Source organism: Plecotus auritus (genome assembly GCF_963455305.1).
Source record: "Plecotus auritus genome assembly, chromosome: 2".
NCBI classification, from domain to species: Eukaryota; Metazoa; Chordata; class Mammalia; order Chiroptera; family Vespertilionidae; genus Plecotus; species Plecotus auritus.
In genome coordinates this window covers 30,714,998-30,735,759 of record NC_137771.1, presented here as the reverse complement: position 1 = coordinate 30,735,759, position 20,762 = coordinate 30,714,998, and the positions used below count along the sequence as shown (strand labels likewise).

Here is a 20,762-nt window from a genome sequence, read left to right as displayed (position 1 = left end):
ACTCTCCCCTAGAAAACCTGGCAACTGTCTGCCTTGCCCGCTGTCCTGCCAGCTCCTGAAAGCAGAGCTGTCTTGCTCGGTTGTGGCCCCAGAACTCTCACAGGCTGGCACGTAGAGGGTGACATTGAGCCCTCAGGGGAGAGGAGCGTGGCAGTATTTGTAATAATCACAACATTAACAAGAGCCACGACCGTTACTGGCTCTGGGCTGCACGCTTTACAGGTGTGGAAACCAGCCCCAGCCCCTCACCCCACTCCCAGCAGCTCCCAGGGCTCCCCACTGCCGGCTGCCCTCTGGTCTTGGTGAGGAGGCAGATGCTCTGCCTTTGGGCCCACAGGCTGTCTAACTCTTGGGTTTGGGTGATCACAACATGGTTCCAGTGCCCCCTGAGGACCTCCCAGGCCTGGCTCTGCTTCCCTGCAGGCTGGCACCTCTGCTGACCCCAGTAGGAAAGACCAGGTGGCAGCCCACACTGACCTGGGTGACTTCGAAGAGGGTGTGGCCCACATTTCACAGCCTCCCCATCCTGGTTCCTTTGAGAGCCCAGAGCTGCCTGCCTGGGAGGGACGTTACAATGTTTGTGAATCTAACAGCTCTGAGAACTCCTAAGAAACACCTGGAGAGTCCCATTCTATAGGTGGATAAACTAAAACTGAGGCCCAGAGAAAGGCTAGGACAGTGGTCGGCAAACTCATTAGTCAACAGAGCGGCAAACCGCAGCTCGCGAGCCACATGTGGCTCGCGAGCTGCAGTTTGCCGATCACTGGGCTAGGAAACCATGGCTTTCCCAAGGGCGCACACAGAGGTGCCCTGCACAGTCATATTGGGGGAACACTGCACCAGGGCACCCAGCCAGCAGGAGGGTAGACGTGGACACCAGCATGGGACTGCCTTTGCAGAGGGGGAGGCACAACTTTCAGACTCATTGCCAGGGGGGCTTGGTGGCGGCTGCGGTCTCAAAGCTGTGAATTCCAGAACAGAAGCGAGTTCTCACAAACGCCAACGAAAAGCTTCCCCTCAGCCCACACCCCCTGCATGGTCTCCAGGGCTGTCTCCCAGCGTTAGGGAAGGGGAAGAAGAAAGGAGCGGCAATGGGCAATGAAGCCCACTACACAGGAGGGAACCCAAGGCCCTCTGAGTAGGTGCCAGTGTCACGCAGAAAGCAAGCAGCTGAGTTAGAATCGGAGGCCTCTGGCTTGAGCCAGGCTGGGGTGCAGGGCTCCCTCACCTCCGGGGGCCCTGGGGTGAGCAGGCTCTTTCCCTTGATGCTCCCGGGGGCAGCTGGGGAGTGGACAGAGGGTGTGTCCCGTTGTTTGCTCAGTGTCATCTCACATCCCGTGGCCTGGCCAGGACGAAGCTGTGGGGAGCTCCATTCGCCATCTGCTCCCCATCTCCCCCACCCCAGCCTGCTCTGGGCATTGGCCATGAGACAACCTCCCACACCTGGAGGCTGTCAGGGAAGGAAAGAGACACAGCTGAGCTCCCGCCACGTACCCCAGAGCCCACAGACTAGACCAGTGGTCGGCAAACTGCGTCTCGCGAGCCACATGTGGCTCTTTGGCCCCTTGAGTGTGGCTCTTCCACAAAATACCATGTGCAGGCGCGCACGTACAGTGCGATTGAAACTTCGTGGCCCATGCGCAGAAGTCGGTTTTTGGCTCTCAGAAGAAATTTCAATCGTTGTACTGCTGATATTTGGCTCTGTTGACTAATGAGTTTGCCAACCACTGGGCTAGAGGGAGGAGGGTAGACCATGGGCAGATTCCATGGGGCTCCATGGGGAGTTTGCTGGGAGCCCCGAGAGAGGGTCACCCTCTGCAGCCAGTTTCAAGAATGCTTGATAAATGAGGTGGGGGTAGTGTTTGAACTGGGCCTCAAGTGATGGGAAGATTTGGATCCACAGAGATGGGGCCTGTAGGGCAAAGGCCTGGTGGCAGGAAGCACAGCAGGAAGGGAGGCTGGACGGGCTGAAGCAGAGAGTGTGCCGAGAGGTGTGGTGGTGAGTGACAGAGAAGGAGCTTTGAGTGCCAGGCTAAGATGTTTGCCCTTAACCAGGGGGCAGAGGGAAGCCATGGGACTTTCAGAGCAGGGAGATCGGGAGAAGGGCTGTGATTTAGAAAGAGCACCACCCACGTGGTGTGGAGAGCGACTGTGTGGGTATGGCTGCTGCCCGGCGGAAGGGGTGCTCTGCCCCTGGCAGTGCGTTGGGAGGGCGCAATTGGAAGGATGGTGTGCAAGAGAATCAGCTGGTCTTAGCAACAGAGCAGCAGGTGGCATGTGGGAGAAAAGAGAGGGAGGGAGGCGGACAGAGCCAGAAGACCAGTCCTTGGGGCCTAAGCAGTGCGGGGCCCTCCTGGCTGCGGTCTGGCTGACTGCTGACCCCCTCATGGAGGGTCTCATTAGCACTTTGACATAAGGCATCTCATCCCACTTACAAATGAGGAAATGGAGGCTTGAGAGGGCAATGTCTTGCCCAGATGAAATTCTAGGTTCTTCTGACTGCAGTCTGTGTTCTTTCATTGCCTCGTGTATTATTCTGGCCTTTGGGGCCTGCAGGGCACATGCTCAGCCACAGGCCGGCAGCTCACAATGGACCAGCTGCTGGCCTGGCCCATGAGTGTTAGGTGGACAGAGTAGGAGCTGCCTGGGGGTTAGGAGCTGTTGTAGATAGACCAGGATCCAGCTCAAAGGGCTACAGTGGCAGGGACAGAGGCAAGGCAGGGATGTGATGGGAAAGGAGAATGCATCTGTACGGTTCTCACTCACAGGGCCTAACCCTGACAGCGCCTAGAAACCCAGCTCTATCCCAGCAAGTGTCTCGGGAACCTGGGCCCTTGGGAGATCGGAATGGCGAATAAGGAGCAGAGGGGAGGAGGAAGCCAGAGCTTAAGTGAGGAGCCATCTTGTTCCCTTGGGCAGCATAGTTGTCTCCTGTCTGCAGCTTATGAACACACAGATACACCAAGGCACACAGTCACATACCCAGCCACAGACACATGATCACACAAGCACACACATGCAAGGACTCACATATATGTACACCATGCCTCATGGGCACAATCAGACAGTCACACAACCACAGGCAATGACCCTGACTTACAAACACACACCAGAGTCACAGCTCATGCACTCACGCTCACACGGAACCCAGGAGGCCTCTGCCTGTGAGCGTCACTCAGGCAGGGAAGGGTGGGAAGTGTCCTCCCGTGTCTTTATTGCCATTGTCTGGAAGAGGAAGTTGCCTCTTCAGCCTCTTGGGGCTACGTTGTGAGGGGTGCCATTCACCCACAGTGATGTCAGCTCAGGCCCGTGCTAGGGTAGGGTGGGGTGGGATGGGCTGTGGGAACTGGCCCTGAGGGAGGTCAAGGGCAACCAGGGAGTGTTGTGGAAGAAGTGGTATGCCTCAGTGGGAACAGCAGACAGGAGGGAGGCAGGCCTGGGTGCCTGCCCTCTTGGCAACCTCTCACTGGCTGTTACCTTGGGCAAATGACTACCTCTTTGAATGGCAACGGCCAGCAGTAAAAGGCAGATAATAACACCAATCTCACAGGACAGTTAGGAGTGCTGAGATAATGACTAGGCAGAGGGCCTGGCCAATAGCAGCAACAGTCATAACGTGGGTGATGGCTGCAGAAGTTGGTGTGTATGTGTGAGGGATGGAGGCCCGCTGAGGCCGAGGCAGGGCTGGGAAGGCAAGGGTAAGCAAGACCAGTCCCAGAATCAACTGGTCCCAGAACAGCAGCACCTCAGGAGACTCAGAGTTTGGAGTTGATGGTGGGGTGGTCTTCTCCACGCTAATCTTGCAGTAGGGGGGCAGTGGGCATCAGGAGGGCTAGCTGGGCAGCAGGCTCAGACATAGCTCTGAAGCGGGCCCCACCAATATGTTTATGGCTGAGAACCAGAGGGGCTCCTTGGAGCTCTCCAGCAAGCTCTGATTCGTAAGAAGATTCTGAGGGCTGGCCACTGGGGTCCCTACCCGTCTTGTCTTTAGGAGCACCCAACTCCCGGCTCAGAGAAAGGGAGCATAGCCCCAAGGATAAAGGAAACAGAGGAAAGGTACACAGCTGGCCCAGTAGCTCTTCGCCCTCTGGTGGCCTCCAGTGTTCACTGCAGCCTCATTGCTTTGGTCAAGGCAGTGATTTTCAACCTTTTTCATCTCACGGCACACATAAACTAATTATTAAAGTTCTGTGACACACCAAAAAAATATTTTTTGAAGATCTGACAAAAAATAGGTATAATTTTGATTCACTTACACCGGATGGCTATTGCTGTTGTTGGCTGTTGTCATTTTTTTGACAATAAGGGAAAAGAGGTCAGTGCCCCTCAAGTCAGGTATTGCATGCTTTAAAAATTCTTGCGGCACAGCAGTAGAAAATCGCTGGTCTAAGGCCCTACTTTGGCCCAGTAGCTGAGGTAATAGCGCCAAGGAACTGACAACATAGCGTGGAGAATAGTGTAGACACTGATGCTGGAAGGCCAAGTTCTGAAATCCCCATTCTACTGCTGCTATTATTTCTACCACTTATGAGTGGGGTGACCTTGGGCAAATGACTTCATCTCTTTGTAGCTCAGACTCTTCATTTGCAAAACAAGGTTGATAATAATAGTGTCAACTACACAGTTGTTTTGAAGAGTAAATATGATCATCCACAACAAGGGCTTGGAATAAATTAAGTAACAAGTAATAAACGGTAGCGAGCTGTCCTATTCTGTACTCCTAGGGTCAGCATGGCTGAGGGGCACTGCTTGAGTTGGGAGTCAGAAAACAGTCCTGATCTGGGGTTGAACTGAATTCTGGCCCTGGTGCAGCCACTTACCAAGTTTGTGCTTTGCATGTTGACTAGTCACATGCCACATGGAAGGAGAGACACCGGGAGGTAAGTTAAAAAGCACTCTTGAAAATCCATTAGGAAGGCACCGTGTTGGGGATAAACCTGCCATGTTCCAAAGCCCGACCTGGCCAGTTTTTCTAATTCTTGGTTATAGTCTGTCTTTCAAGTAGCTGGCTTGCATGAAAGGGTGGTGCACAGACCACGTGTATCTTTATTCACTGCACATACTCAGTGGTGAGTTGCTCAACAGAAAGGTACATGGAAGCAGTACCTGTTAGGATCTCAGGTTCGAATCTTCCATCTCACACTCACTGAGGAGCACATGTTCGTCACAGGCTGATACTCACTACAACATTACTTAAGATTTCCATTCTCTCTCTGTTTGGCCAAGTGTGTATAACTGAAGTTGTGTGCTTTAAGTGAATGCATTCAGGATGCAGCTGCATTGAGACTTACCTCCCTGAAGTGTTTCCTCTCCTGTAAAATGGGGTAATAACTGTATACCACAGTGTCAGGTTCTTGTGTACATCAAGTAAGACAATGTGTGTAAATGCTTTTCAGGTAAATGATGTTCTCCACTCCTCCCCTTCCCTCAGTTTCCCCCTAACTGGCTGTATGACTTTGAGCTAGTCATTCCCTCTCTGGGTCTCAAGACTCTCAACAGCAAAATGTGGGGGTTTTATTAGATGAGTTCCAAAGCCCCTTCTAGCTTGCAACTTTCAAGATAGTTTTGCGATTCTAAGGCATTTAGACTGCAGTCAACCAAATGCTGAGGCTTACATGGTTTTTCAAGGGCTGCTTTATCCAAGTGGTAAGGATTCATCTAAATATAGCAGCCCTTTGCACACTGTAACATGCTAAAGCCTTGAGAATGAAACATGCATCTTAATGATCTTGTTTACCTTTTTCATTTGATCAGCACAGAGGTGTACTTCGCTGTGCCTAAGTCAGTCCATAGCAACCACACTTACCTATGGCCCTACCACAGTCCTTCAGACGCACTGCTGATGACCACCATTCACCTGCGATGGGAGAACACAGAGCTCCCCACTGCAAGAGACACACACTGGGCAGGTAGGCACTCTCCCTGGCGTTAGGAAAATTCCTTTTTGGAGGGAAGTAGGGTAAAAGGAAATGAACTTTGGAATGAGGCCCCATCTGTAAAATTGCAGTAGATAACTTTCCTGGTAGCATTGTATGGGTTCTGTTAGAAGTAACACGAGGCCTTGGGCAGGATCATGGATTGGTGGGAAGCACTCACTGAGTGAGACAGACTGCAGCTTCAAGTCCACTGCCACCATATTAGTCTCCCCACTGCTTAGCCCAGTGGTCGGCAAACTCATTAGTCAACAGAGCCAAGTATCAACAGTACAATGATTGAAATTTCTTTTGAGAGCCAAATTTTTTAAACTTAAACTTCTAACGCCACTTCTTCAAAATAGACTCGCCAAGCCGTGGTATTTTGTGGAAGAGCCACACTCAAGGGGCCAAAGAGCCGCATGTGGCTCGCAAGCTGCAGTTTGCCAACCACGGGCTTAGCCGATTTTCACATCCGTCAGGGGATCTGGATCCCACTTCTCATGGGATTTCTGCGCTTGGTTGTTTACGAGCAATACATCACTTCTCCCGCTTCAATCCCTCACCCCACCCACCCTGCTCATCTAGCTTCCGTGCCTGGCTCAGAGCAGTGGGATTCGTGGGAACACCTTCTGTCTGGGACCCTTTGAAGACTCAATTGCCCGTGTCCACACTGAGGCTTTCCTAAACCACTGCCCCAGCCCTGCATGGCCTAAGTCCTCACCACCAAAGCCTTGCCAGGGCATACCTCCAGAGTAGCCTTCCCTGGGTTGGCATTTGCTACCTGAATGGGTAAGTCTGTATCCCCTAAAGACAGAATGGTCTCATCTCTGAATTTCTCATGGGAAGATCTGGTATAGTGTGTGCTCCACTTTCAACCTTTGGAAATAACTCTCTGGAAAGGCTGTGCTGAGAGCAAGACTGAGGACAAGGGGAAGGCTAGAGATGGAGAGTTACCTTGGATGTAACAGAGGATAGTGTCAAAGAAAATGACAATGGAGTCAAATGACCTGGATTCGAACCTCAACTCAGCCACTTTCCAACAAAGAATCTAAGTAAACAACTAGACCACTGAGTTTTCCCCCAACACTAGGATGAGGATAACAATATCTACTTAGCACAGCACCTGGCACATACTAGTACTTTATGTCCCAGGTGCTGCTCCAAATATTTAAATGCGTTACATTAATTTAATATCACTACAACTCTAGGAGGCATTATCCTCATTTATAGGCACTGTAAATGAGGAAAATGAAGACAGTGAGGGTCAGAGAAATTAAATAACTTCCTCAAGTTCACAGAGCGAGTGAGGTGTTCAGTAAATGGCAGCAATGACTGTTCTGAGGCAGCAATACATGGGACAGAGTCTCCGAGACCCCAATTATGGACTGAGGGGTTTCTGCATCTGGACTAGCTCCAATCTTATCCCCTTAATTGTAGCAAATTACATAGACGAGTCAGTGTTATAGAGTTAACATTATATATTTATTTTAAGTGCCATTCATGCATATCAATTCTGGCAGCAACAATTCTAATGACACTTGGGGTATTTCTTTACAGCACTAAACAGTTACAAAGAATGGGGTGCCGTTCATCATACGGGCAAAATATGAAATCGTGCAATAGCAAAACTGTAGAAACATTAAAACACTGACTGTCCAACAGCAGTACAGAGAGCAGATTGTGTTTGCACAAAAAGCCAATGCATTTTCATCACATATATACAATATAGATATGTACACATCACCCTCTGAATGAACAATATCAAAATACTCTATTCCATTTGAAATAATCCCGATTGATTCCCTCCCACTTCAAAGGACATCTGAGAGACACGTATTTACAAGTACACACATGAATACATTTACATTTCAAAAACTACCACAAATGCCAGTCGGATTATTCTCCTGGACAGAGTATTCCCATTTGATTATATGCATTTATTATTCTTTCCCCCAAAAGTCTTCAGTCAATTTAAGCCCAAGACAGAACTTACTCTGAATTAATAACTACCAACTGAAATGGCCACTAGAGGGATGCTCTGCACCTCACCAGGCAGCCCTGCCAGGCCTGGAGCCCGCTGAGGCCTGTCCTGGGCTCCCAGGTCACTGAATCACAAGAGTGGGATGGGTGTGGATGGAGGCTCTGCCTCCAGTGCCATTCTTGGTAAGTTTAAATTCTTATAAAAATATTGATCACTGCAAATCAGATTGCCAAATAGGAAATTAGCTTCACACGATTTGAAAAATCTTCATCAGTGGTTTCTACTCAAATCATTCAATATAAGAGACTGCATTCCAATACCCAAATTGTTTAAAGTGCATTTTGCTCCCCAAGCAATTAGAAGTTTCAAAACAGTCATTTTGGTATCTGGAAAGCAGTGACTTGAACAAATTATTGAAAATCTCTCACACACACCCCTTTATCAAGTGTTTACTCTGCAGGCTGCTATCTCATCTTGCCTCTGATCCATCTAAGAGGGGCCTGTTGGCTGCCTTGCCAGAATCCTCTGATTTCCACTGATCCAAGGGGCTGGAACTGAGCTTCCTTTTCATGCCAAGCAGGGTCCAAAAAACAGGAACATAAAGCCCTTCCTTTCTCCCCAACCTCACCAGCCTTTACCATGGCTGGCTTCCCAGTGATTCACTCAAGACAACACTCCATAAAAAAAAAAAAAAAAACAAAAACCCACACTTTGTTCAAATACTCTCACATACACACGTATAGAAACAAAGATGTATGTTCAGTTCAAGTAGAGATTATTCAACCACAGAATCACTAAGCTAATTAAAGTGATTTAAGCATGGCTGACTGAGATTAGAGATGCTAAAAAGCAACCAGTGAGCAGTTACTACTCCTTGATTTGATGGAACATATTTTCCCATTAGAACTGAAAGAAATTCTGTTTGTTTTTTGTCTAAGGAACCAATCAAAATCTATTCATTTTTAAAAACCTCATTTCTTTTAGAAAACTAAGACAATCCATGCAAAGTAACTGTGATATGATATGAATCAAAACAATAAACAAACAACAACTAAGAAAAACCCTTAAGAGGCAGGTTGCATTTCTAAGACAGTAACCAAACGTCATGCAACCTCAGAAACACAGGACAACGGACACAGCAGGCCACTAACAATACGTGTGTCTCCATCCTCCTGTCAGTGTTTCCTAAATGGAGAGAGAGTGAATGGGCACACTTGCTTTATAAACAATGCCCTGCCGTTTGTTGCCCAAATGAATGGATTCAAATTCTAGAAAGAATCCTATTTAGCTAATAAGTTTCAATCAGCAGGAATGCTAAGATAGAGAAATATATTCACATGGTATGAGGAGTGATGGTCACAAGAATAACACAATCTCTCTGATTGTCTTATCTGTAAACTCTTATCAAGAAAAATATTTCTGTGCTTTCAGATACCCCATTTCTCCTTAATAAATCCAATTAGAGCTGAGCATTCACAGAAGGTAGCAATAAATATTAAAATAACACTTTTGAGTAATAAATAAGTGGAGATAGCAATCTGTTTAAAGACCCAAGCAATGACCAGCTTCTAGTCAATCAAATAAATTTTAGAGCTATTATAATGCAGACTTAGGAAAACAGACACTGACAAGGTACAACATAAATTCTACCATCCTCAAGCATCAAAACAAGTTTGGTCAGTTCTCAATGTGCCCCTTTGGACTATCAGAGAGTATCAAACTCTGGGTTTTTGACTTACTGGGTAGAACTGAATACCCCCTTTTCTGAAAAGATTAAATAAAGGGAACTAGGCTTTGAAAAAAATCTATTTCCTTTCAGTTGCCCACATCAGTTAAAAGCATCCTGCAGAAAATAGCCTAACAAGGAATTAAAAACTCACAGTAACTTTCTTTTGAAGATCTAATAATCCAATTAGAAAAAAATGGAAGCCTTTCAGTAAATTTTGTACATATATTTACACATTTGTATCTATAAACTGCTTGCAGCAAAACAGGCTCTGTCTGAAAAATCAGTCTGGCACTTGTGGTCAACATCAAATTGACACAAATATGCAAAAGCTGTTTAAGTCACACAACAGTTAGGAGCTACACAGGAGAGCTGGCAGGAGACAAACATGTAGTACTTGTTTGGGTCAGATAAAAGCAAAGTTATCCAGCTAAAATCTTTTTGATTGTCTTCAAAAGAAATTTTTATAACATTGGTAAAGTGATTAGCAACTTCGTTTTCTCAGCTGGATTCTCTTAAACCTTCCCCTTCACTGCACAGAAAGGTGACACTGGGGTCTGGGGTCTTGCAGAAACAAGCTCTACACAATTGAATCCCAATCAAAGTCATCCTGGATGTCATCTGGAGGCAGAGAGCGCCGCATCTGGAAGGCTTGGGAAGGCATCATGTGCTGCTGGTTCATAGCTCCGTGGTGGCCTGGGAGGAAGCAGGCAATGTCAGTAGTGACGCAGTACTGAAGGAAGGAAGAAGCAAACGAAAACCTACCGAGCACTTCCCACGTGCCCGGTACTCAGACACATTATCTCACTAAAATACCCAGAAGCCTACTATGAGGTGTCTCTTATATTTTCATTTTATAGATAAAAGAGACTGGGTTTAAGAGAATGAGCAAGTCACCCAAAGTCATACAACTAGTAAGGAGAAGAAATAGGATTTGAACTCAGTTCACTTGACTCCAAAACCAACACTCTTTCCGTTATACCAGGCTGCAGCAAGAAAGGCATGTAAGGAGTGGTGGAGTGCTCAGTGCTGAGTGCTGACGCAGCCATTTCCCTCACAGTCTGCTCTGTTTTGGTTAAGTTTCAGTAACATGAGTTGGCTCGCTTGGGAATGGTAAATAGGAGAATAATGTTAGTATACCACTGAAGTCACACTGTGTCAGTTTACTTCCTCAGCAAGTTAATTTTTGTGCCACCAAGTAACAGCCGGTGAACACAGAGGACATGCACACGGCTGGGTGCAGTAAGCCCTGAAGACACCGCAGATACACCTGCTTACTCTCCCCATGCTCCCCCCCTTCTTGGATCAGTGTGGCCATGCACTATTTGTGCTCCCCAATTTTGGTGCATTCTGCCTTTATCTCCATAGCTTTGACAAACTGCCTTCCAAACCAGATTCTTTCTTTAAAAATATTTTTTATTTATTTATAGAACTTATTCTTTTCCTAGGAATTAAACATGTTCTTTAACTGTTGTAGAATTTTTTTAAATATATTTTTTATTGATTTCAGAGAAGAAGGGAGAGGGAGAGAGATAGAAACATCAATGATGAGAGAGAATCATTGATTGGCTGCCTCCTGCACACCCTCTACTGAGAATCGAGCCCACAACCTGGTATGTGCCTTTGACCAGAATCGAACCTGGGACCCTTCAGTCCCCAGGCCAACACTCTATCCACTGAACCAAATCAGCTAGGGCTGTTGCAGAATTTGTACTGATTATAGTTTTTGTTAGTATTCTGAATACAAAGTTACAAGAAATCTGCTGCTAATCTTATTTTTCTCTTAAACCCTATAACTTTTAATGTACAATTTTATAAAATGTTAAGGTTTTCAGTATATCACAGGATAGCAGAAATGCCTGTACTTATTTATTTTTAATGTATAAATTTTTTACTATCTGCCAGGCACTAATGTAAGCGATTTACATACAATCCTCATTTAATTCTCTTAACAAGGCTAGAAGTTAGGTAGTGTTATTAGCCCCCTTTTACAGATAGGGAAGATGCGAGAGAAGAGTTAGGCAGCTATCAAAAGTGTCAAAGCACCAGGGACTCAAACCCTGGGGATCTAGCTCCAGAGTCTTAACTACCTTGTTTTACCACCTACAAGTTACTGGTGAGCACTGAGGACAGGGAACACATGTCACTTAGTCCCAATTCCTCCTTCACTGTTGCCTGGCACACAGTTCTTCTGGGGTTTTAAACCCACTCCTCCACATTACCAATTATATTTTCCTCAAGTAGTCTAAGTAAAGGGAGGTGTGCCATATAAGAAAAATCATGAACTCTGAATCCAAACATCAAAGCTTAAATCTTGGTTTGGCTGTTTGCCAAACTGGTGGCTCTGGGCAAGGTATTTCCCCTCCTGAACCTCCATTTCCCCATTTAGATAATCCTTAAGACCCCTTCTACCTCTAAAAATGTGCCTCTACTGCCCTGCTAAACATAACATCCTACATTCAGGAACCTAGGGGGAAAAATTTATGGACTAGTAACGCCTGAAACTTACATCCTCTATAAGGTACTTCCCTGGAAACTACAGCTGGGGGAACTTCATCAGAATGAATATATAGGAGCTAATCAAAGTAGGTTCTTAAAACCTGAAGTCTATTAAAGTCAAATAGCCTCAAAGAGACTTAAGACACCAGGACATACTTTATGCCCCAACCTCTTAGAGACAGGACAATAACTAGAATCATAGATAGCATCATGGGCTAAAGGAGACTTCAGGTCATAGGTCCAAATACCGAATGACACCTAAATCCTTTCACCAGCACTGGAGCCAAGTAGCTCTCCAGATTTGTGCACCCCGCCTGCTTTAGCACAGAGTTCATTCCCTCTAAAGGCAGCCCCCTCACTGTTAGGACAGCTCAAGCGCTTCAATATTAAATTATGAGTACTAACTGCAACACATCACATCCCAAAGTACCTGTAATCGTCGTTCCTGGAGTGCTGAGTGGCTGTGGGATATGAGGATAACCAGGAGGTGGCATCACTGAAGGAGGGAGATTTTGCCTGGAGTCTAAGTACAAATTTCCTAATCAGATTTAAAAGAAGAAAACATATTACCATAAGTAAAACAAATCAAGCATTAAAATTTTAATAGAATTGCTACCTAAGACTAAATTAAGCTGGTAAGGTGAGGAAGAAAAGGGAAGGAAAACTTACTCCTTTCAGATGCTAAACCTGCCAGGGTGGTACTGGCTTTTTTATCACAATGCCAGGGCTGGGTGTGAGTCCACTGGTACTAATTCTGGCACTGCATCTAATTCTCTGTAGCTTGTAGACAAGTTATATTTATTACTGTTGTTACATACCTCATTACAGTGCAAAGGCATTTTCATCACTTCATCTAAGCCTCCCACTAAGCCCACATGAGGGTAAAACAGGGATTATCTCCATTTTATGGATGAGGCAACTGAGGCTCAGAAAGGCTAAGATGACTTGCTCAAAGACACACCAGTCTGGCAAGGGTAGGGCTAGAATCCAGATTTCCTAACTCATGGGCTCTTTCTACTAACAGTTGTCTCTATATTGCCCAGATTTTCTTACCCTCAAAACAGACCTATGGGTGCCCTAGCTGCTTAACAAAGTTACTGGAGGCACAAAGTCACAGGAAAGATTTGCACAAAGTAAAAGAGCTATAACAGGCAGACGTGATTAAAAATGTATTATTTAGAAGTGTGGAGATGGGTAACATAGACCTCATTTAAGTGGCATTTCAGATGGTTCTTAATATATTTTTCTTGACAGGAACTATCAAGTATAATAGCACTAAAATGTCAATTATGTTGCATCCTAATGCAAAATAGAAAGGGAGGGAACAATGTCATGTGCCCTTCCCCATTAACTCCTGGGGAAGAAAACCATACACTGCTCACATTGTGCAGAGCATCTGGAATTCCAGAAAAGCAGGTTCCCCACTATATTCTAGTGTTTCACACAAATGTATTCTAGCAATGCTGTGGTCAACTAGAAAAGAGCAACCATTTCCCAGAGGAAACTAAAAGGAAAAGAAAAATCTTCCTTTTGTATTCAAGGTAGGGCACACTATTTGGCCACTCACAAGTATTTGCCTGCCCCTGGAAAGTCCTCTTTTACTCATCCTTAGGAGCTCAAATCACAATAAACAGACAAATTCTGATTTTATTTTTAAGACCAATCTATTTTTATATTTCATTTTTACATTTATCTTTTTTGGCTTAGTAGTTCTTACCTTAAAATGGGAAAGGGGGTGGGAATTAAGAGAGGAATTATGGCAATAAACAAGGATTATGGGAATAGATACCCACATTAAACAAATAGCCTTAACTTTCTGAAATTAATACATTCCTAACACTTTTAACTTTCCGAGGGAAATTTTCATTACTCCTTATTTTCCCCGTGTTCTCATTACAGTGTGAACAACTTTCTAAGCAAATTAACTTTCAATGCAGTTTCCAAAAATTTTTGAGATCCTTTAACATTTAGAATAGTTATGAGAATTAAAAAAATCTTATCACACAATATATTTATTTATTGAAAGCAGACATCTGTTGAATGACCAGTCATTCTAGAAATATTATGTGCCAGGCCCTGCTTTAGCTACCAGGGATACAGAAATGAAAAAAACAAACTCCCTGTCTTTTTGGAGCTTATCCTTGGTGGAGGTAGAGAGGGAGGCAAACAAAGTTAAATTAAATAGTACGTTACACATGCTACAGAGGAAAATAAAGCAGGGAAGAGTGGACAAGGATTGATGAACAGGAGCTGTCATTTAAATAGGATGGTCAGGGAAGACATCACTTGAGTAGGTACTCTTTGAGAAGAAACGTGAATAAGATGAGGACATGACTCAGGGGTCTACTGGGGCAAGACCACTCCAGACAGAGAAAAGAGCAAGTACAAAGGCCCTGAGGTATGTGAAGTGTGCATGGTATGTTCAAAGAACAGCTGGGAGTCTAGTGAGGGTGGGGAGGTGAGCGTAATGGGGGACCAGATTTTGTAGGGCCATGCAAGCTATAGTGGACTTTGTTTTTTACTGAAGAAAAAAAAATGGACACCAATGGAAGGTTTTGAGCAGAGAAATTGATCAGATTTCTCTGTCTGATAAAATCCCACTTATCCTGCAAAGTCCAGCTTAAATGTACCTTCTTCTATAAAGCTTTTCTATCTGCCCAAGACCGTTAAGCAAGCCCCTTTGTCTTATTCCCACTGCCCTATGGTAAAAGTATAGTCCTCATCATACTGTTTTTATTATTATTATTATTATTATTATTGTTATTATTATTTATATTATTTTTAAAATATATCTTGATTTCTGAGAGAAGGAGAGAGGGAAAGAGAAATCGAAACATCAATGGTGAGAGAGAATCACTGATTGGCTGCCTCCTACATATCCCCTATTGGGGATCAAGCCCGCAACCCAGGCATGTGCCCTTGACCTGAATCGAACCTGGGACCCTTCAGTCCGCAGGCTGACGCTCTATCCACCGAGCCAAACCAGCTAGGACAGTATTATTATTATTATTATTTTTAAATAAACCTGTCTCACCTATCAGGCTGGGAGCTCCTTGAGATTAAGCCTATTTTAAAGTCACTTCTTTATTCCTAGTGCCCAATTAGATAGTCAGGTATAGGAAAATTATAAATAAATATTAGCAAATGAATTCAATACCATATTAAAGGATTATATACTATGACTAAGAGAGATTTATCCTGGAATGCAAGGAGATTCAACAGATGAAAATTAATCAATATAATACACCACATTAATAGAACTAAGAGAAAGAAAACGGCATGATTATCCCAATTGATGCAGCAAAAGTATTTGACAAGTCAATACCCTTTCATGAATAAAGTAGGAATTGAAGGAAACTACTTCAACATAATAAAAGCTACATATAAAAATCCCATAGTGAGTATCATATTCAATGGTGAAAGACTAAAGCTTTTCGTCTAAGGTCAGGAACAAGCAATGATCTACTTCTAGGTATATATCCAAAAGAAATGAAAGCAGGGTCTTTTTTTTTTTTTAATATATTTTTATTGATTTTAGAGAGGAAGGTAGAGGGAGACAGAGACAGAAACATCAATGATGAGAGAGAATCATTGATCGGCTGCCTCCTGCATGCCCCACACTGGGGACCAAGCCTGCAACCCAGGCACGTGCCCTGACAGGAATCAAACTATGACCTCCTGGTTCGTAGGGCAACACTCAACCACTGAGCCTCGCCAGCCGGGCTGAAAGCAGGGTCTTAAAGAGATATTCGTAGACCCATGTATTATCCGCAATAGCTAACACATGAGAGCAACCCAAACTGTTCATTGACAGATGAACAGATAAGCAAAATGTGGTAGATACATACAATGGAATATTATCTTGCCCTAAAAAGGAATAAGTCAGTCACAAAAAGACAAATACCATATGGTTCCACTCATATGAGGTACTACTTAGTCAAAAATCAGAGACAGAAAATAGAATGGTGGTTGCCAGGGGCTTGGCAGAGGATGGAACAGGGGAAATGGTGGGGATATTGTTTAATGAGTATAGAGAATCCACTTTATAAGATGAAAAGCGTTTTGAGAAATGAGTGGTGGTGATGGTTGCATAACATTATGAATGTATTTAATATCAATACACTATATACTTAAGGATGATTAGGATGGTGAATTTTACTACAATAAAAAATTTTTAGCTGTAACCGGTTTGGCTCAGTGGATAGAGCGTCGGCCTGCAGACTGAAAGGTCCCAGGTTCGATTCCGGTCAAGGGCATGTACCTTGGTTGCGGGCACATCCCCAGTAGGAGGTGTGCAGGAGGCAGCTGATCGATGTTTCTCTCTCATCGATGTTTCTAGCTCTCTGTCCCTCTCCCTTCCTCTCTGTAGAATATCAATAAAATATATTTAAAAAAAAAAAAAGAATTAAGGTTAAAGGAAGAAAGTGAGATGAAAAATACAGTGCACAAATTTTGAATCCAGAGTGAAACATCAATGGCACTACATACCATTATGTTTACTCGTAAAGCAAATTTTCAAGTTTAATTTTCTTCAACATTCTTAGAAGATATATAAAAATAAGATTTTCATTGCAAGTATATACAAATTTAAGTTGATCTATCTTCATAACTATGTTCTTATAAAATGTACATATCTTGAAGACATTTAATTCTTGTTTGACATGAGAAAAAGAAAACCCAAAGAAAGATAAACATCACATGATCTCACTCATTTGTGGAATATAATGAACAAACATAGATCCAGAGAAATAGAAGCAAGACTGTCAAACCTCAGAGGGAAGGCAGGAGAGAGTGGGAGGGGGGGGAAGGGTAAGAGATCAACCAAAGGACTTGTATGTATGCATATAAGCATAACCAATGGACATAGACAGTAGGGGGGTAAGGGCATGTGCTGGGGAGTGGGAGCAGCTGGGGAGAGGTCAATGGGGGGAAAAGGAGACATATGTAATACTTTAAACAATAAAGAATTTAATTTTTTTTTAAAAAAAGGAGATAAGTTTAAAAAATAGAGAAAAACAAGAAGATAACTAAACCTGTACCTGTTCCAATGTGTTGGGAGGGTTTTGTTGGATGCATGGCACCATGACAGACATTTTGCTGAACATTACTCTGTGAGTGGATAAGGCCAGTTTGTGTAAAGAATTGATTAAGAGAAGAACAGAGATCAGCAAATTGAACCTGATCTAAAGACCAGTTCTTGAGATCTGCCTGTCTCATACTCTCCATCAAACCTATGAGAAAAACATTGGAAATACAGTTAGTACAGTTCTGTAAATATTGCAAGGAAAATAGCAAGACAATTTTTTTCAGCCCTCAAAATTTCCACTGGTGGTGATTTTCCCATGCAATGAAGAATGACATTATAAAATTATTCAAAGTCTGATTCTTTTAAATGTGGCCAAATTGTTTTCAGAACTCTTGTCTGTGACCCTCTGCTTCAACTGGCCAAAAGACTTAATTATAAATTTTACAAAGTCTTGTTTATAAGCATACTACTAACAGCAAATAAATAAAACACTATGTAAGGAGATATTTATATTATAAAGAAACTTATAATCTACTACAAAAAACAGGATGTTTATTTGGTAATATGTCAAAAAGAATACTCACCTTGGAACTGTGAAAGGTCTACATCTGACCAATTAACACTGCTAGCAATTCGACAGCTTTCTTTTAGCATATCAAGTGTTGCATACCAATCATTTGAAACACCTATAAAAATAATATTGACAATACTATGAATCTTGGATAGTGAAAGTTTCAAGTATATGGTAAGGGGAGACATTGAATTGACCTTATTCCTGACATTGGCAGATCCCTATCCAGTTTTACAAACGAATTACATCATGTATTGGGGCAACTGCTCTGTGAGACAGGTAGGAAGGCTGTTATTTCTCTCCATATTACAAATGGAAACAAAAAACTGAACCCAGAGTGGTCAAGGTCACTATAAGAAATCGAAGACTTCAACCCAGGGCTTATAAGCTCTAGAAAGCAACCCATGATGGCACTTGAAAATTGTCAAACTTGGTAACTGCTCTTTACATTTGTAAAGTACAAATGATAATCAGGCAAGCCAAGTCATACAAATCAGTATTTCCCCCAACATAAAGTTCATTTTCCTGTCTTGTTGTGACCTTCAGAAGTACGTTCTTTATAACTTAAAGGCAGGTACACATTTAGAAGCAATGTGCAGTTCGACTTAAAAGCACTGACTAAGGGGGGTAAATCAGATTGTCCAGCAAGTGAGAAATGCCTCAACACAGTTCTCCTGTCAAGGTAGCAAATTCTGTGACTGCTGCCCAAATTACTCTGTTTTCAGGATCACCCCTGGATAGAAGAAAGAATTAATAAAAAGAATTTTTTGCTACATCAGAGATAACTGTATCAACTACTGGCTACTTGATTTACAAAATTCTGCCAATTATGGATTTCAAAATAAAATAAACAATGAGCCAGAGACAACATGACCCTACCCTCAGGCAACTCATAAGTTAGAAAGAAATTTGGTTGGGGGGTGGGGGGGAGGAATTAAATTAATGCCTCAAGTGAGCCACAAACATTCAAGTCTATCCGACTTTCAAATCCTATAATAAATGCTGATTGGCAACACAAAATAAAGCAATCTCTACAGAGAGAGTGGCTGAGCAAACCCCTACCCACTCAGTAAATGTTTATTTTAATCCTTTAGAATAACTGGTGTTACAGGCTCTGAACTCTGATGGGCCAGGATATAAATTCCAGTTAGACTACTTATTAGCAATATGATCTTGAGCAAATTGCTTAATTTCTTTGACTTACACTTTTCCTATCGATTGTGATAATCTACCCTTGATTTAAGAGAATAATATGAGATAATGTATCTAACTTGCCAAACAACTAAGTTCCCTCCATTCCTTCCCTGTAAAAGACAACTTATTATTCCCATCTTATAAATGAGAAATTTATAATTCAAAAAGACTATTATCACAGCCACAATCTTTCCTAACTCACAAGGTAGAAGTGTATTTTCATCCTCTGGCCAGCTACCACTAAATGTGGCCATTTAGGGCACATCATAGGTTGCTTTCAGCTATAATTGTACTTTTTTCTCCCCTGGCAATCATTAGACTTAAAAAGTAAAGTATGGGGGGGGGGGGGCGCGGCAGAAAAATAGAGCCATGTGACAAAATGGCATCTGGAATAAACATTTAAATGAGAGGGGGGGAAAAAGTATGACCAGAGCATCATAGCCTTCTACTGATGCCCAGTTTCTACAATCATTAGTAAATCCTCAAAATCATATTAAAAACAAGCTTACATTTGTGAAGAATGTATAGACATTAAAAGGTAGGCAAGATGTCAAAAGGGGGCTATCTTATATACCTTTTCCTCTAGGCAGAAATCTAAAAATAACTTCAAGATGTTTTAGAAGATAGACCATAAAGCAGGAACTATACCCAATTTTCAATTTTATTCTAGATTTTATTCTACTTAGAATTAGTAATAGACAACAAAATAAATCGTTAAAGGAAACTCACTAAATTCCAAATACTCTGGTATGCACTTTTTACCTTATATCATTTAACACCCCCCAAAAAACATATTATTTTTTCCACATTGTAAATAACAAGACAGTTTTAGAAAAATTTAAGATATAAAGCAGACATGGATGGAGATGGAGAGCATTATGCTAAGTGAAATAAGCCAGACAGAGAAAGATAAATATCACATGATCTCACTCATTTGTGGAATATAATGAACAACATAAACTGATGAACAAAAATAGATCCAGAGACAGAGAAACATCAAACAGAACGTCAAACCCTAGGGAAGGTAGGGAAGGATGGGGGTAAGGGGAGAGATCAACCAAAGGACTTATATGCATGCATATAAGCCTAATCAATAGACACAGACAAGGAGAGAAACCAAGATGGCGGCATAGGTAAACACCTAAACTGCTGCCTCGCACAACAATTTCAAAACTACAACTAAAAGACAGAACGGACACCATCCAGAACCGCAGGAAAGCTGACTGAGTGAAAATTCTACAACTAGAAGGAAGGAGAAAAGCTCACAGAGAATTGGAGGTACGGCAAAGGGTCTTTGTGCGCGCAGAGAGGAAGGGCGGCGGAGTGCCTGGCTGGCTTTCTCTGGCGGAAGGGGGAAGGGAGCCCCCGACCGCATTGAACCCCAGTTCTGACTGCACTGAACACCTATTCCGGGCGAGCCCCTGGGGACCCACGCTCTTGTGGGGGGAGTCTGGACTCTCGGGCGGAGACTCGGGAGCCGGGGAAGGCGGAAGACTGAAAGTCCGCTCGCGCCAGTGCGCACAAAGGCTGCGGGAGGCTGCCACAGGCTTTCCCTAGCGGAAGGGAGTGAGAGGCTCCTGACGGCACAAAACCCCAGTTCTGACTGAAGTGAGCCCCAGTTCTGACTGCAGTGAACCCCAGTTCCAGGCGAGCCCCCGGAGACCCACGCTCTTGTGGGGGGAGTCTGGACTCTCGGGCAGAGAATCGGGAGCCGGGAAGGCAGAGGACTGAAGGCACACACGTGCTAGCAAGGGCAAGGCTGATGGGAAGCCAAGACTGAGACTCCACCCCATCCAAGCAGAGCACAGAGGCTATTGCAATTTGGCAAGTCTAATCCTATAAGGCTGTCT

The 20,762-nt window shown here is 43.7% G+C and overlaps 1 protein-coding gene across 3 annotated transcripts in view; it reads right to left on the bottom strand.

Annotated features, from left to right (window-relative positions):
- Positions 1-7,378: 7,378 nt before the first annotated feature.
- FOXJ3 (forkhead box J3) overlaps positions 7,379-20,762 on the bottom strand; it is a 123,963-nt gene continuing 110,579 nt past the window's right edge. For all 3 annotated transcript variants that reach the window (XM_080652857.1, XM_080652859.1, XM_080652858.1), the window contains 4 exons: positions 17,732-17,833; positions 17,161-17,352; positions 12,552-12,659; positions 7,379-10,318 (listed from right to left, as the gene is read on the bottom strand). In XM_080652857.1, coding sequence (XP_080508983.1) covers positions 10,203-10,318; positions 12,552-12,659; positions 17,161-17,352; positions 17,732-17,833 — 518 coding nt within the window. In that variant the 3' untranslated portion in view covers positions 7,379-10,202. The remainder of the gene's footprint in view (positions 10,319-12,551; positions 12,660-17,160; positions 17,353-17,731; positions 17,834-20,762) is intronic.